Source organism: Diorhabda carinulata, chromosome 4, assembly GCF_026250575.1.
Source record: "Diorhabda carinulata isolate Delta chromosome 4, icDioCari1.1, whole genome shotgun sequence".
In the NCBI taxonomy this organism is placed as follows: domain Eukaryota; kingdom Metazoa; phylum Arthropoda; class Insecta; order Coleoptera; family Chrysomelidae; genus Diorhabda; species Diorhabda carinulata.
The window spans coordinates 397,418-415,000 of NC_079463.1; the positions used below are offsets into that span (position 1 = coordinate 397,418).

General features: G+C 31.1%; 3 protein-coding genes across 11 annotated transcripts in view; 1 reads left to right on the plus strand and 2 right to left on the minus strand.

Annotated features, from left to right (window-relative positions):
- Positions 1 to 158: 158 nt before the first annotated feature.
- Positions 159 to 2,122, minus strand: LOC130892406 (phenylalanine--tRNA ligase alpha subunit). The gene is made up of 4 exons (XM_057797822.1): positions 1,708 to 2,122; positions 954 to 1,656; positions 573 to 841; positions 159 to 522 (listed from the first exon to the last, which is right to left on the minus strand). The coding sequence occupies exons 1-4, from the start codon at positions 1,916 to 1,918 to the stop codon at positions 224 to 226; spliced, it is 1,482 nt and encodes a 493-aa protein (XP_057653805.1). The 5' UTR covers positions 1,919 to 2,122; the 3' UTR covers positions 159 to 223.
- A 755-nt stretch (positions 2,123 to 2,877) lies between these two features.
- LOC130892760 (uncharacterized) overlaps positions 2,878 to 17,583 on the minus strand; it is a 15,905-nt gene continuing 1,199 nt past the window's right edge. For 5 of the 8 annotated variants that reach the window (XM_057798356.1, XM_057798353.1, XM_057798354.1 and 2 more), the window contains exons 2-17: positions 17,425 to 17,583; positions 11,208 to 11,337; positions 11,098 to 11,142; positions 10,984 to 11,037; positions 10,740 to 10,910; positions 10,501 to 10,683; positions 8,536 to 8,676; positions 8,217 to 8,345; positions 7,890 to 7,989; positions 7,148 to 7,344; positions 5,982 to 6,227; positions 5,736 to 5,928; positions 5,278 to 5,398; positions 4,108 to 4,275; positions 3,346 to 3,582; positions 2,878 to 3,072 (exon numbers count right to left, since the gene is read on the minus strand). The exon at positions 17,425 to 17,583 is cut by the window's right edge. In XM_057798356.1, the coding sequence (XP_057654339.1) occupies positions 2,950 to 3,072; positions 3,346 to 3,582; positions 4,108 to 4,275; positions 5,278 to 5,398; positions 5,736 to 5,928; positions 5,982 to 6,227; positions 7,148 to 7,344; positions 7,890 to 7,989; positions 8,217 to 8,345; positions 8,536 to 8,676; positions 10,501 to 10,683; positions 10,740 to 10,910; positions 10,984 to 11,037; positions 11,098 to 11,142; positions 11,208 to 11,337; positions 17,425 to 17,583 (2,397 nt within the window). In that variant the 3' untranslated portion in view covers positions 2,878 to 2,949. The remainder of the gene's footprint in view (positions 3,073 to 3,345; positions 3,583 to 4,107; positions 4,276 to 5,277; positions 5,399 to 5,735; positions 5,929 to 5,981; positions 6,228 to 7,147; positions 7,345 to 7,889; positions 7,990 to 8,216; positions 8,346 to 8,535; positions 8,677 to 10,500; positions 10,684 to 10,739; positions 10,911 to 10,983; positions 11,038 to 11,097; positions 11,143 to 11,207; positions 11,338 to 17,424) is intronic. The other 3 variants (XM_057798359.1, XM_057798358.1, XM_057798357.1) reach the window with 1 other exon arrangement.
- The window catches only part of LOC130892763 (adenosine deaminase-like protein), a 20,987-nt gene continuing 8,363 nt past the window's right edge, over positions 4,960 to 17,583 (plus strand). The window contains exon 1 of one of the 2 annotated variants that reach the window (XM_057798363.1): positions 4,960 to 5,011. The gene's annotated coding sequence lies outside the window, so the exon portion shown is untranslated. Of the gene's footprint in view, positions 5,012 to 11,634; positions 11,767 to 17,583 lie in introns of those variants that run through there. The other variant, XM_057798362.1, reaches the window with a different exon arrangement.

The window sequence follows — 17,583 nt, forward strand, 5'->3', positions numbered from 1 at the left end:
TACAATGTTATTTGCTATGAGCTTTATGGGACCATCATTTATTCAATTCTCTATGTGGTTATTGTTAGTTTGGGAGCTCTTTGGGATCATCATTAACTTGCTGGATCTCTATTTTTTTGAGGCTCTATGGAGTGTGTACTGTATAAATAAAAGAAACATTTAGAAACACCTCTTTATGTCCATATAAAGTTACAATATATTTAACGTTCCTGTAGATTTCATTCTATCTGTTCAACCTACAAATGGGACTTTTTTGAACCATTTCCAAATCGACTTTAGGTCCAACCAAATCTCTTATGTTATTAAAACCGTACTTTATCATAGTAGGTCTCTCTAAGGATAATCCCCATGCTATTACACATACATCTTCGGGTAAACCCATTGGTAATAACATTTCCGGTCTAAAAACACCTGAATTGCCGGTTTCTATCCATTTCCCTAAACCGGGATGGAAACAGAATATTTCCATGCTCGGTTCGGTGTAGGGATTATACGCCGGTTTGAATTCTAGTTGGTCTATACCTGAAATTTGATAATAAGAATTCGAAATTCGATAAAAAGGATATATATACCTAATTTTTTGAAAAATTCCGCGAAAACCCCAATCAGATCACCAAGTGTGAGATTGTAATCAGCAATAACGCCTTCTACTTGATGAAATTCCGCTAAATGAGTAGCGTCTAAAGTTTCGTTTCTAAAAACTTTATCTATGCTGAATAATTTGATCGGTTTGAACTCTTTCTGCTGGGCTACTTTGTACAACATCCTAGCGCTAACAGCAGTCGTGTGAGTCCTTAACAAATTCTTTTGAGCTTCTTCGATTTTCCAATCGTACCCATAGCTGAACAAAAAAAAATAAAAAATAGCAACCAGAGGGGATTTTCTCAAAATTCTTCACAAAAACACAACTAATTTGCCTTACTTGGAAATTTACTTTGAAATAAAATTATTACCCTTTGGAACCGTAACCGCCCTTGCTGTGAACCTTTTTGACTCGTTCTAAGTAATCTTGTGGAAACTTGGTACTAATCTGTGGGTCTGAAATGAAAAAAGTATCATGTGCATCCCGAGCAGGATGCTGTTGGGGTTGGAATAAAGCATCGAAGTTCCAAAAAGAATTTTCAATATAATTGTTTGTAGGCATTTCTGAAAATCCCATTTCTAAGAATATCTGTCTGAATTCCGATCTAACTTTCAATAGAGGATGAAGATAACCACATTCCAATTGGGCACCTAATGCATCGAAATTGTACTCTTTGAACTTAAGATTTTTCCATGAACCGAAATTGATCATTTCGGCGGTTAAATCAGTTTCTAATTTTGTTAAAGTGAGACTAAATTCGGGTCCTTTCTTCAAATTATAGCTCTTCACAATCACCTCTTGGATTAATTTTCTTTTTTTATATTCCTGCTTCTCTTTATCTGATATTTTTGATAAATCACCTTTAGTGACTTGTTTTAGGTGTTCCCTTACAATATCTTCAATTAACGGTACTTTTTTCTTAACCAACGGAGGGTTTACAGTTTTATCTACTGCTATCCAACCCGCAGACATAGCTTTACTAAAACCTATCTTAGCATTAGGTAATTTCATTATTTCTACTTGTGGTGTACCATTTTCAGCAATTGCATTATAAATATAAGCTTCATAACTACCTATAATAAATTAAATAACTACGTGTATATGATAAAAATAGACGTACTTACCATTTGAAGAAATAAAATTTCCTTCTTCTGTTAATTCAATTTTCTTATCAGTAACTACTTCTGCTGAAATCAAATCTCCATGAGCTTGTATACTTTTAATAGCTCCTATGATTTTTTGGTGATCTTCGTTAAAAACATTAGATAATTTTAAAGAATTTACTTCCCCATTATCGGAGATGTATTTCAAAATGTTTTCTATTAATTGTGCCATGCCGATACAAGATTTAACGAAAAAAAAATAATTTCGTTAGAAATAATGAATAATTACGATATTTAAAAGTTTTCCTATACCAACTGATATATTAATTAAGTAACAAAACTCCCTTTTATACAAAAACAAATAAAATATATTAATTCTAAATATTTGAAATTTACCATAACCTAATCGATAGTTGAAGTTTGACAGGCTGAAATCTTTGGTACGTTCCATTCAGCACTCACGACGATCTTTCCCGTTCCACGTAATTTGGAGCGTTATAATTCATCAAATAATTTGATATATTCTCATAGTTGGAATCCGCCAATTCTCTCAATGCTCACTTAAGTCCACCTTTTGACAATGGTAGTCGTGAACGTTAGTCCTAACCTCATGAATGACGTTCTCGACGCGACCACAACGATCGTTTAGTGGAATTTTAGAACTTAAAGGACTACTCTACGTTCTAAGAGTGGAAAGCGACGTTAAACGTCACATAAATTTCTTCTTTTTAATAGACCCTGTTATTGTGGCATTTTGTTCGTTTTAAAAATCGACTTCAGTAATTTACAGTATATAAAATTTATCTATGGTTATTTTTATGAAGTAGTTCAAATGAACTAAATATGTTATAAAAAATAATTATTAAATGTGGCATGAAGTTTTACGAAGAAATGGAAAAAATTCTATTTATTCTTTTTATATTAACAAAAATTGAAGTTGATTGATGTGGAATCAGTCTTTTCAAATTGTATAATATGGAAGTAAATAAGCAGGACCGGAGTAGCAAAAACACAACTATTAGATTAGGATTTTAAGATTTTGTAGATCATATTATTATATTATGGAATAAGTAAAAAATATGTTTAGATGAGTTTTAGTTTTCATCAATTGAAGTTCATATAGAAACAAAAGAAAAATTAGGTCAATACTTGAGTTTATTGTTGATAGGATATTAAAAAAAACTGTAAATATATTTTTAAAATTTATTAAATCATGTTTATGTTTGTTTTTAAATTAAGAAGGTTTATAAACTAAATTGCATTTCAAATGGCATCCAATATTTCACTTCTGTCATCTTTTCCAGGTGCCGCTGTTGAGTTGTAACCTATATCATGATATCGAACAGGATAAGTTAATTGGTTTCCTTTATCCCAAGAATACAATTCCTAAAAAAATAATATTCTTAGGAACTTTATACAAACAAAGCCATAAAATACCAGATGTAATTTGATCCAATATACGTTCAGAGATTACAAAGTACTAATATCAAATTTCAATTTTAATTAGTCTAATATAACACTAAAATATCGCCGTTTGGCCAGAATAACATTTTCCGATATTCAAAAGTCGATAAATAAGAAATTTCTTATCACAAAATCCGGTAAATCAACGATTATAATTGGCGCAGTCAATAGGATATTCGTAATTTATTATATTACCTGATTTCTTGCGTTATATCCCAACATTGTAGTCTTTCTGAAAGGATTCGTAAACGCCAAATTCACATCTAGTAAATTATTTTTATAAAGATCGAAAGCGAATCGTATTTTCGTATTTCGATCGGTTACGCTATCTACGGCGTAAAGGACGCCGCAAACAATAAACATTTCACCGACTTTTTGATGTTCCAGACTTATGTTCCAAATATATTGAGCTTTCATGGTTTCCGTGTTCACCTGTATAAATAAACTAATATTTTTTCGAATTTCGAAATATATATATAGTAAGTGAGCAAAGCCGTCACTGGATAGAATGAACGTTCGTCTCTAGAGGGGGAGATAAAGTCCCCGTATTGGAAACTTTAGACACGTGACAAGAAATTAATGGAGCCCGCGCTTGCGCTTGTCGTCAATCTCTCCTATTATGCAGTCTCGAGAATGTAAACACCTTCAAACATAAAATCGTAATAAAATACTTGTCATTTGTAATTTAATTATTTATGTCTATAAATGATTTTTTTTTAATAAAATCTTTATAATTTGAATAAATGCTTTCAAAGTCAATAACAATGTTCGATCATTTAAACAGTTCATTGTTTCGCGCGCTTATTTTATTGGAACCGCCATTAATTTGTTACCTCGACGCGAACCAATCATGTGACTGACTTTCCAATACCGGGACTTTAGTAATAATGTTACGTCATACCACTTCCGTTCCAGTAATGGCCTACTTCTTGTTCACTAATATATTTTAAAGCTTACTTTCATTATGGCAGTATTATTTGAACCCGGTACTGCGAATATTATCCATAATCCATTATCGTCTACGTTAAAATCAACAGTATTATATTGGCCTTTATAAAGTTTAACGTTTTTATTATTATTGTTAAATTTTGGATTTGAATCCGAACTAGGTAAATCCAAAGGTACCTAAAATGTGATATTGACTTACTGACAATAATTTTTGTCTATTTATGAATTGTTTTTGTGGTATTAAATAACTATATCAACTTTTCATAAGTTAAGAAATTAAACAATAGAGATACATCAATCGCTGTTCGTATACAACATCATATGTACCATTTTTCAAGGTACACACTTTTCATTATGTAAATAAATTCTTATTTGAAAAAATACAAAGTTTCTTTATCACTCAGATCTAGTTTTTTCTTTCAAATTCATCTTTGTAACTTCATTGAATCATTAAATGTGTACTGTTCAGGTTATACCAGTCATGAACGTTGAATCAAATATCTATGTTGCCAGATTTAACTTAACTTCAGAAAATATTGAAAATGGTTAGTTGAATAGAAATGTTCTTAATAATTATAAGATTATAGAATATTTTAACGCTTCTTAAAAAAATATATATATATATCGAGTTTTGAAAAGTAGGACACAAATATTAGGAAATATAAACTTTTTTATAAACGAGCATAATCAACTGTTGTAATAATAGTAATAAATTGATAGAAAAAATAATGTATCGGCAACATTGTATGTATAAAATAGTAAATCGAGACTTGTGAGCAATAGACAGCCGGAAGGTGACGTCACGGCCGTCATATTGTAATAGTTCACTTTCCAAAGTTTGTGAGGTAGTGCGTGTTCTTTAAAGTAATTTAAAAAGTGTTGTTTAAGATGATGATGTGTTTTGTACCAGAAGGTATTTTTTTGCAAAATTTATAATACGAAAGAATCACGAATCACTAAACATTTATACGATCGTCAATGCAATGTGTGACGTCAACACTTGTGTAGTCCATTAGTTTTTTATATTCTAACGACAGGGTTGTATTCAGCCAGATCGACACTTTATTAACCAAGACGAAATATTTTAAATAAAAGGTGGAATAGAATGTTTATATTTACGATTATGAAACGTATTAAATAATAAAAAAAAATTCAATGTTTCTAATAATATAAACTTACCGTACTTTGATTGAGAAGATTATACCTGACAATTCTAAGAGTATCTTTGATATTGTAGAAAAAATTACCGTTGTATATGACGTGGGTGTTTCCCCCGAATGGATGATCTAAATCATATACACTGGAATACAAAGAAAAATAATACATCTACGGTATTTTAAGTATAGCACGTTCGTCCAATGCTTTGGATTGGAAATATTAGATTAATTGGGGATGAAAGGGGTGGAAATCGCGCGTTTCGATAACCAAGTTATCATCTTCGGTGATATTAAAAAATGGAATTTTCCCACCAATTTTTGGTAGGAAATTTTGAGGTTAAGTGAAAAAATTATTAAAATTCGTGAACTTTTTTATTCTTTATCACTTTAATTGGACATATCTCATAACAGAATTCGTGTTTTGTCTTAATTCGCCGAAATTTTCACCCCTTTTCATAAAACAAAAAACAAAATACTAACGCAGTATGAGTATCGTTCCTATACATAGTTTTATTAGCATATTCAAATAATTTATCCGGGTAAGTTTCTTTAGTTACCCAAAATTTCATCTCGTCTTTATCCGATACCGGATTAGAATCCCTCATCCAGCATCCAAATTGATCTTCAGTTGTTCGAAGATAGACTGGTTTACCTACCGCGTATAGCACGCAATCTACAACATATTTTATTCAATATTTTAAATTTAGGTACATAAAATCAAAGTACCTTTAACCCTATTAGGAAAACCGCTATAAGTGATATCTTCGTTATAAGGATGTACCTCCCAATGGCTGATTAAATCGACCAAAGATACTCCCCCAGAAATGCATTTCTGTTCTTTGAAATCGCACTCGGGGCATTGGATCGGAGGCCCGCAAAGATCTTCCAACGATACTTTCTCGGGAGGAATCATACCGAACAGAACTGGACCCTTACCCCTTTCGGTGTATAACGACTGATCAGACGTATATTCTTAAAAAAAAAATAAAATAGTAAAAGAATTTATAAAAAAGACGTCGAACGCCATGCCGGACCTGTTTATATAAAAAAAATAAAATAGTAAAAGAATTTATAAAAAGGACGTCGAACGCCATGCCGGACCTGTACATTGAAGAAAGAGAATAAAAAAAATCGAGACCCTCTTTTAATGAAATGCATATGATCGGTCTGCCGTTCGTAGTAACTTACAAATAAAAACACAAAAATACGACGAAAATAAAAAGTAGTATAAACGGCGAAAAGATAACAAAATTTTTAGGGTAACGGCAGTAACCTCAAATTTATAAATAGGGTGTAGAATTTGCTACGAACGTCAAACGGGAAACGGAAAGTCAAGTTTATGAACCGGACTTGAAAAAGTTGTAACTTAAAAACGAGGTCGAACAAATCTGGAAGGAAACTGTATTTGAATTAATGAGACCTACGGAGTTTTAACAATTTTACTTACCTGGGAAATCTGGGAGCATGGTATATCCATGATAGTTAAAGTTTTAACTACAAACCACACGATCACTGCTATCTAATTTCTGACACTATTTGTCGAAGATTGACAGAAGGAAGATTTGCGTGGTTCTTAAAAACGCGGGAAAACGTTTACGCTGTTGTCAATAGTTGGGTAAGTGATAAATATTTTGGTTTAAATAAAAATTTTACATACTTTCTAGTAAAATTTTAACGATCTTTAAAAATATGTTGACGAATTTATTCAATTTAATAGGAAAAATTACTAGTGTGTAAAGCGTATTGTCTTTGGTATTGTCAAACGTAACCATGTGTTTAATTAGAGATGGAAGATAATTCGTTCCAATATACTGCCACTACTAATTATTCGAAAACAATAGCTGTTGAAAATGATTCAATAAAAACATGTAAATACTAATGAAAATTCTTACTTCCCAATTGAAATTCTCCTTTAGTTGTTTGCAATTCGTTTTTGCTGATACAATAATATTTATAGTTGAAATCTTGACTAGTTATTTTGGTTATATTCAGCTGCATCCTGAATCTGTACCCGTTTCGTTCTAGTGAATTATCTATTCGAAATTTATCGCTATTTTCGAGTAGTCTACCATCAGATCGTTCCCAGTATCTGGAAAATGTAAAAGAATCTCAAAAAATTAATTAATTTAATTATATAATTCAATTTATTCAACATTTTTTAACAACGAACTGTGCCGATGCGACACGGAACGATCCGAGTGGTTCTGTCATTTGTCTATACGTCAACGAACTTCCTCATTAAAAGAAATCTCTGAATTAATTTAAAATGTTTCAGCATTTATTTAAAAATTTCGAACCACGTCAAAAATATGAATTTTTTTCTTTAGCTACTCTGTGTATTAATTTAAGCCATTGAACTGTACGGGTATGTTTGTTGGGATCGAAAGCATTTCGAATATTCTAGACATAAAATAACCGCGTTATTAAATTGCAGCGTTGCCATAACGTATAAAAAGTCTTTAGAATAATTTAACGTTGTTATATTTCAAGAAACTCTTTCAATTTATAGATTTATTTGTTTTTTGACCCAAGTAAATTACATTATCGTTTGCTTTTTTCAATTTATTTTCGTCTTTAAGTTAAACTCGAAGAGAAAAGTTATAAATTTATTCGGAAATTTGATGAAAGACTTACCGAAGGGGTTCGGGAAAAGCTTCTGTTTCGCATTCCAAGACCGCTGTTGATCCGTTTGCCGCTGGCACATTTTGATTTGATATTCTGACGAGGGGAGGAACTGTATTTATAAATAGGAGAAGATTGATTAGATATTAATCGACGAATGACCATTGCGAGAGAATGTAATTAATTAAAAAAGTACGAAAAAATTAATTTAGTATAAATAGAGTCGAATCGAAAGTCCATAGACGGCGATATTTTTTTCGTAGGGTTTTGAAATACTGTAATTGAAATTTCTCTGGAGCGATTTCCATTACGGTTTTTTTTGTATAAAAATTTACTTACAATGAACCTCAATTAGGTACGTCCTGTTCGCCTGTGGGGGCACTCCATTATCAGCCGTGCACATGTAAATTCCCATGTGATCGCGTGTTATTTGCGGAATACTCAAATTAGGACCCGGAACCTGCAGCTCTGAAAATGGATGAATTTATCCCACAGTATTTTATTTTGTTTCCGCACCATTTTCGCGGAACAAAAGCAGTTCAAACATGATTTATAAAGATACAAAATAATAATTTCTGGTTTATATACGGTGATTCGTTAAATTTCCTCAAAAAAAACACTCTAAAATACCATTTGTATGCCATGAATTTTTTTTTACCTTGCCATGTTCCCATAATAACTGGCCTATTATCCAGACGTTGCCATAAAGTACGTGGGGGAGGATTACCAGAGGCTAAGCACTGCAAATTTACATTTTCTCTTTCGTGTACAATGTGGGGGCCTATTTTTCCGGGAGCTCCTATAACCACCATAACATAAACTCTTTTATATATGTTTTTCTAGTTTCAATAAGTATTTACACATTTTATTTCTAAAATAACAAATAAAAACTATTTTTTATAAATATATATATACCCCTTTTGTAAAATAAATGTTCGCCGCTTGTGTCTAAAGACGTAAAAAACTCAACCGTCAATAAATCAAGTTTAAGGTGAACATTACAGTCACCACTACGACCGATGTTGCCAACGCAGGAATTGTTTATCCTTCGTTTTTGTCATGTCACAACCACCTGCGACGATGGTGGCTCTATCTATGTCACATCATTCATCGCGAAAATGGAAATAATACTTTCACTTATATTAATCTACGCTATATCCAAATTTAAAATAAAATTTGTGTTTAGATAATTCATTAACAAGAAGGCGTCAGCGTAAGAAAGAGACCATTATAATAAAAAGAAGAAGAATTAAAATAAGATAAATAAAAAGCAGCGCGGTATCAAGTATTTTTAATTTTTTAATAAAAAACCGAATACATTTGTTATATAAGAATCTATTTCATTTATAACATGAAATATGTATTTGAGAAAAATATTCATTATTTATAGCGAAGAATAAAATTCGATTCTATTTATTAGGATATCTCATGACATATCGATAATATACCTTAAAGAGATGTCACCGCCAAGCTCAAACACATTTTTAGTCTCGAAAAATCATCATGGACTTTATATTACACGCGAAAGCGGTGACAGTTCTTAAATCTCACAACCGCGATCTAATCTAAAATGGATTATGTCTCTATAAAAACCGGCAATTTATCACCGGAAAACTTTGTAGTTGTTTTTGTATTTAACGAATATTTAAAACAAAGCAAATAATCAATATTTGAGGACAGTGTTTTGAACAGAGTTGTTTTGAAACTCCAGATATAATAAAATGTATATAAAAAACTTAGGTTAGGATTTTGCTGACCACTGCCACTGACCAAAGTACGACAAAACCAGCGTTGCCAAATCAATTTTTTTCATCAGTTTCTAATACAATCACAATATTTATGCAAAATTATATCATAGAAAATATACAGAGAAAGTAAGTGTTTAAACACATATTAAAATGAGTTATTTGCTTGAAAAACTCTATAGTTAATGAATTATCGTTATGAAAAAAGTTATAACAGAAAATTCCGTCGCAATAATAAAAATTCGAACGATTAATTTCAGGGAAGTAGAAAATATTTTTAATGATTGATGGCGAAATTATTTTGCTCTGTCGAACGATTGTTATTCGAACGTTTCATAGCAGATTAATCTAGCAGCAATGACGTAATCGTTTATTTAAAAATAAAAAAAAACGTTCAGAGGGAGAATGAAAGAGCGAGAGAGAGAGAGAGAGAGAGAGAGGGAGGGAACGTTATGGTAAACATTTTTCCAATAATTGACGCATTAAATCGGGCGTAATAAAAATATTCACATCACGTTTAAAATGGAATAATTGTATCTGGAAATCGTGCCGCGTTTTCCATATCATTCGAATATTTCAACCTGTTGTTTTAAATAATATTTCGGAGATTTAAGTAAGTTTTTCTTTAAAAAAAAATTTAAAAAAAGCACGTTATTATTAAGTTGTATATAAAACAATGTCTAAAAAAGATATCAATATGGCAACATGGCTTTGATGGCTTGATGTTAATACAACAACTTCACATTTTTTACGCTTGTGGTCACGTGTTGTTAGAACAACTATACGGGGTTATGCATAAGTTAGTCGATATTTTCGAATTGAAAAATAAAATTTATAATTATTAAAAATGTCACTATAAGAACAAAATTTATACTTACCTGCAATGGAGGGGGGAATTAACAATTTCGAAGTATTCTTATCAGTAAATTGCCAAGTAGATATACCGGGTATACCGGGCGTACCATGCGTACCTGGCTTACCAGGTCTTCCGCGCGGTCCTGGTAACCCCGTTAAACCTCTGGGTCCTTGAGGACCAGTTAAACCTCTCTCACCTTTCATACCTGAAGTAATTGAAACATTTAATTTATAATCGATCCAATTTTAGTAGTTCGAATACCATTTATACCATCTTTACCGTCCATTCCGGGTATACCGTCTTTTCCTGGGGCACCATCGTATCCATTGCGACCAGGACGACCGTATAACCCCGGTTCTCCTGGTAAACCATCTCTGCCGTCCAAACCGGGACGACCTTGTTCTCCTTTTTCACCAGGAAATCCCGGTGAACCTAAATATTAAATTAAAAAGTAGTGAAAAACTTCTGAAATTACGTAAAAATTGAAGAAAAAAAAACAACCGACCATAGAAACCTCGTTCTCCTTTATCTCCTTTAAGACCGTTCAAACCGGGCTCCCCTAGAAATAATGAAAACAAAAAAAAATAAAACAAAAAAAAATTTTGAACATAAAACGAACCTTTAGAACCCGTCGAACCCTTCGGACCTGTAAATCCCCTGTTGCCTACAAATAAATTAAACTAAAATAAAAAATAAAAAAAAAAAGGATTTCACATAATGAAAACTAACCCATGTCTCCTGGTATTCCTGGAAAACCTCGTAGTCCTTGTTCTCCTTTTTGTCCCGGTGGTCCTTGCGGTCCTACATTTTTAGGACAAAATTCTTGTACTTTTTGACAATAACTTTCCAAAGCTTTTTCCTGTAAAAGATAAATATATATATATACCAAAAGTGATTATCCTTATTAGTAAAGGATGAAACAGAAAACAGCTTTACGAAATTAACGCCAATAGCCAAATAATTAGGACTGAAACAAAAAAAATAATATTTTATAAAACAAAAAAGTGTGTTCGAAAACAAATTCATTTAATTAATAATAAGTGCTCCACTCTACCCCAAATGCTTTACTCTAGAATATTCTGTCTCGACTGTTTTCCCGCATTCTTACGAAAAAACCCGCTAAAACACACAGTCTGTAACAAACTGCCGGCTTGACATATTAGTCTCCTAAGGATACCTATTTTTTACTTAATGGTCAGCTCGTAAAGACTAATATTTCACACAAGTACATTGTTCGAACTAGTGAAGTGAGTGATGAAGAACTGTTAAATAATGTTGCAATAAGTTGGTAAGATTTATCTATATCAGTACGCTGGTTTTAATTCTTATTTTTTGATCTACAATTTGCCTGTATAAATCCACGTTAAAGCTTGGTTTATGCAGCCAAAATTAAAACTAAAGTAAAATTAACATCAAACTAAACTTTCTTGATGCTATTTTTTTGGTTTATGCAGTACATTAATGATAATTATAAATCACTGATAAACCAATATGGGTCCTTTTGCTCATTACTGACTCTCAGACATTGTTTTCTCCTTTTTTTTATATCGATCTTAAATCGACTTCAACGCAGTGCAAGAGAAACTACATAAGAATGATAGGGCTGAAGAGGGCAAAATAAAATGATTTAATATCTGGTTTATTTCGAGGTTAATTACAAGACTTCATCCTTAACTTAGTACTTGCCATTTATTCTATTTTGAGGTAGTAATGATTATAGTGACGAATCGAATGATTTTTTGAGAAATATTTTGTTTCTCAAGTTCAAGTTTGTGGTTTAAGGAGGTTCACGCATCTACTAAACTAGTCACAATGCATAAAAATAGCTAAATCAAACGTTAAAATATTATTAAAATAAATAGTCGCTCATTTGATTCTTTCGAAACTGACAATAAGTTTCTAGTAAAAAATATGCGGTTAAATTTCGCGCGCTTTCATTGATTGACAGAAACAATATGGCCGTTTTCCTAATTTCCGTTCAGTTACTGGATATGCAATTTATTACCAATCAGATCTATTTATATTCATATATCCAGGCAATTCTGATTTAATTTCTAATCAAATAATTTAACTATGATTTTTATAAGAGGACATGTTAAAGAAGCGAACTTTGAACTCAAATTTCTTTAGACTTTGATCGATAACACATATAAAAAAGGTTACCGTTGGAAACGTCATACTCTACACTATAAAAAATTTCAATTTAAATTTACTGTTTTATTTATGATAAAACTATTAGTAATGACAATAAGGCATTCAAACAAACGTATTTTATGTTATTAATATCAATTTTTATTCTACCAATCTACATAATTTGTAAATTATCTAGTTTCTTTGTTTTTTTTTGGAAATAACAACGAAATCAGACATTTCCTTTGAAATGAAGAAAAAAAACCTCAAGTTACGTTTTTGAAATGTATAACCGCATCCTTTGACTTTTTAAAGAGCACGAATTTCTATCATAATGTTCTAGGGGTAGTAATGCGAAAAGGAGGTATTGTTTGGAATGGAAAAAGCACTAAAGTAAAAAAAAAAGTCTTTGTGCGATATTCAGAAACATGAATTTTTTATGTTGCTTTCGTTATACTGGAGATATAATGAATGGAGAAGTGGAAAAGCTTAAAAAATAATCGCAGAAACGTGCTTTTTATATAAATTGGTAGATCGTTTTTTCAATTTCATTTCATTTTCGAAAATTCCAAAAAGACGTAACCTATGTAGATTTTCAAATTTATTTATGCGAAATGTAATCGATTATTATATCGATTAATTTAAGACATGCATAAACCTACTAGTGAGGCAACACACAATACAGCTGTGTATTGCGATAATATATACTTAATAGTTAAATTCATGACATTTGTTCAAATAAGTTTTTTGTTACGTTTCAAAAACAAATATCTAATGACCTTTCGCTAATTATAATGTCTTATTTTTATCAAAAACCGACCATGCAGGAATTTCAATTAGTATAAATTTAGTATTTTAAATCGAAAGGATTTGCCATTTTCTTGTTGAAAACTTTCCAAACTCCTCGTATTACTTCACTACAAATTGAGAGTTGCCATGGTAACTCAATTAATTTTAAAATTTCTCTCAAAGCTTCTTAGGACTGGCTGGAAAATGTTGGTTTCTTTCAATAATATCTTGTTATCTGGTATATTCCTAATGTACAATTTCCCATTTTCTTTCACGAAAAGATTAGGTTAAGTATATAAAATGATGAATAACTATATCTGAACATGAGACTGGAAGGAAAAAATGAAACAAAAAAAGTAAATAAATGTGTATGATGTGTGATCATTTTCTCGTTGTTCATCGACTTTACTCGGATAATATCGGGTTTGGCAAAAACGTATTGTAAATATATGTAGAAAAATCAGACATTTTGACTTTATCTGTTTAATATCTAGTCTAAAATTTGTTAACGTTGAATAAAATATTATATAAATGCAATGTTGTCAATTCTATAAAAAGAATGTGTACAAGGTGTGAAGAAAAAGTAGATCATGAATCAATTTGTTGAATAGAATATTATGAATGCAATGTTGTCATTTCCATAAGAAGAATGTGTACGAGGTGTAAAGAAAAAGTACGTCATGAATCAATTTCAACTTCAAAGGGATGTTATTTTTTTTGAATACACGTTTATGTTGTGGTTAGTTACGTTCAAGATAATTCGTTGTATGATTATATTGTGAAGCTATTGTGAAAATGAAATTCTCTACTGAATATGACATTTAATTAACTATTAAAGGCAGTTTATCAATATCGGCACTTAATTACGAAATCCGAACGGGAAATTGTTGCATTACGTATGGGAGTATTGTAACATCGTTGAAATTAATATGTGTTAATCAAACAGTGATGCCAGTTTGCCACTTATTTATTCATTAATAAATATTTGTTGATGCATTAAATAGGGTATAAAACGTTGAAATATTTACTTTTTATGGAAATAAAATGGAAAAAAAAGTTCAAAGTTCCGTATTAGATAAAAGGAAGTTTTATAATTATAAAATAAAGTTGGATAAGTTTCATTTTATGAGATACTGAATGCGGTCCTGTCATATGTAAGATTATTATTAACTAAACACGCTCTCGTCGCGTGATTAAAACATCGGACGAGTGTTTTAATCATAATTTTTTTTAAATAGAATAAAATTCCCCGTAAAATGTATCTTGCGCATAAATCCATTATAGTGAATGTGAAACGTAGGAAGTAACAATAATAAAAGTATTCCCCAACGAAAATCTGACCGTCGAATTTATGTCTACTTCTCGAATCGTCCTTTGTGGCTTACACTGATCCCGGAAGGGTTCGCGGAAAGTTGGGAATTGATGATAAAAGCAGTGGCGTACCCAAGTTTTTATTTATCTATGTTTGAAATTTGAACCGGGAATTTTTATGGGACAAAAGACAAACAGGAAATGTTATTTCAATTATGTCCATTAGAATTTATCGAAAAACATGATTTTAATTTCATTAAACAACTTTTCAACGGTCTTGACTAACTTCGACAAAGTCAAATTAAACTTCAAACTAATTTTAACATTAACCACAATCCCATTGCGACGAGGACGTGTTCGATAGTTTATCCTTATTTCTATTCGTACATTTTGATATAACTTTCGAATCTTGATGTAATTACCGAAGAAACTCGAAAAACATTTCACGTGTTTATGGAAGTTGAAATTATACAGTATGTGAGGTTATGTTTGAAGAGCTGGAAGTTTAGTTTTTGAATCCGTTTGAATATTTTTTTACTTTCGCGAAAAAATATGAATAGAAGACACGTATAATGATTTTGTTATAATTTTATTACCAAAAATAGAGGGTTAAGCGTAGAAAAACGCGTTTTTGTATATATTAAGTGATTCTGAACTTAAAATCGAAATAATTCGAAAAAAAACTATTTACCTATTACAAAATTCATCTAATAAGAATACAAGTAACTAAAATTTATGAAAAAACTATTTTTTTTTTCAACTCAAAAAAAAATTGACAAAGTTTACGTTCGTGCGCAGGCGCGTATCTTTCGTTTTGAAATCGAAGCTACAAAATTTTATGAAATTTCCTGCAAATTACGCTCAATAAGTGATCTATTAACAAACAAATTGTGATGGAAATTATTTTTATAACACTTAGTAGTTTTTTGAAAAGTTTGTATATTTTTGTCGATTAATTAGGACTGTCGAACGGTCTTTATTAGTCCAGCCCTGTGAATATCTATCGAAACAGCTTTCATCTTCCATGAAGCTTTTAATCTAGAAAGCTTTTAAGGAAAGGTTTTTAATCGATAACCATATATCTCGAAGAGGCGAACCCCAACACGATATAAACCAAAAAAAAAAAGACCATGGAAATGAAATATGGACAAGGTAACCTCCAAGAATTCCAACAAGCGGTATTTTCAATTTTATCTTATCTACCGTTAAATATCTGGATGTACAGAGTGTCACTAAATTTATACGAAACAATTTAATTATATTTTATCATTTTATCTACTCGAATTAAAGTATATTATAATTATTTTACATTATATATAAATTATTATGAATACGACTCTGTATATTTTAAGATCCGACGGAATTTGGATTCGGCAACACCGCATTTTCAATATAACAATCATTATTTGTTTACGAAAGACGATTTAGTTACATAACCTCAAAATTCCCCTCGCAAGATTTCATATATATACATAATAGTTCTTGTCGAATTATATTTGGCAACATAGCGTAATATGAAACTAATAAAAACTAGAAAATATGTAAAATTTTCTTAATGAACTTTAAACCACTCGATTTAAAATGAAAAAGTTTTTTCCCGAGGCGTATTGTGTAGCGACTACCGCAGAGACTGTTAAAAAGTTAATGGGACACCTAAAAGCAAAGCGCATTGTACGCAACAGACAAAACAACAAAAAAATATTATACAGAGCATTAATTACTACGGAGGAAAGAATGAATAATGAATTTAATGAAGCTGTCAGTTCGTTTTGAGGCACAGCCGGCGGTAGTAGTCCATAAAAATCTCGTTTATCGATAGGTCGAATCGATTCGTCTATAACCTCACAATTTTCGAGGAAATATAAAAAAACTATATGCCCTATACGCTTTTTAAATTCTTAGAAAGGTAGTTCTAAATAATTAGAATCGAATAATTAGAATAGTTGACGAAATTTGTTGTCTTTTCGGTTTTTCAGTGTAAATAATGAGTTTTGGAAAGTTGGAACTATTGTTTTATACAAATTATGCTATAGAGAACCATTCGACAAATCAGTAGCGTGCAGGAGAAATTCGAATTTAAATAAAAATTAATATTGTTTTTATTCAAATATGGCGATGTAACGTCACTACCAATACTGAATAGAGTAGGGGAATGTTGACGTTACACACCCCCATTGTCGACGTCATACTACGCGTTAAATATGGCGATTACAACGTTGCCAAGTAGTTATCGACATGAATATTTAATAAATTTATGTTTAGACAACTAGACAGAGACGATTAAGGATACAGTGAATTAAAAGAAGATATATTTATATATTTGATGAATAGATTACGTTCTAATATAGTTTATGAATGGATAGACTGAATTGGCAACGTAAGTGTTTCGAAATTATGATGAAAAATTCATTACTGGAACTAAACGTTCGCCGTGAAATGTATAAATAAAGATTAAATTGCAATTTATCGCGATGATTTTCTTGTTTACTTAAATAAATTGAAGTGCCACGTCGGGCTGCTGCGAATCTCTTGGAAATAAACGAGTTCGTAAATGGAATTTTATATTTCTTTTGATTTACTTTCGAGTGCGAAAACTGCTTCGATTTTATAGAAAAAACAAAATAATTTTTCGATTTCAAAACGTCGATAATTTATTTCCCGTGTTTAATTGAACATTTCAAAGCAAAAATACAAAAATTTCAATTCAAAAACTCACCGGTATCCTACTAGAACTAGTGACCCATATCCAAGAATCCCCCCCGGGCGATAACTCCTTCTTCCCGGGTTTTCGTAAATTTTCTTCACCTTTTTCATCGCCAACTAATCTAGTTTTCTGATTAAAAAACTCGACTTGCGGCTCCTCCGCTTGTATTTC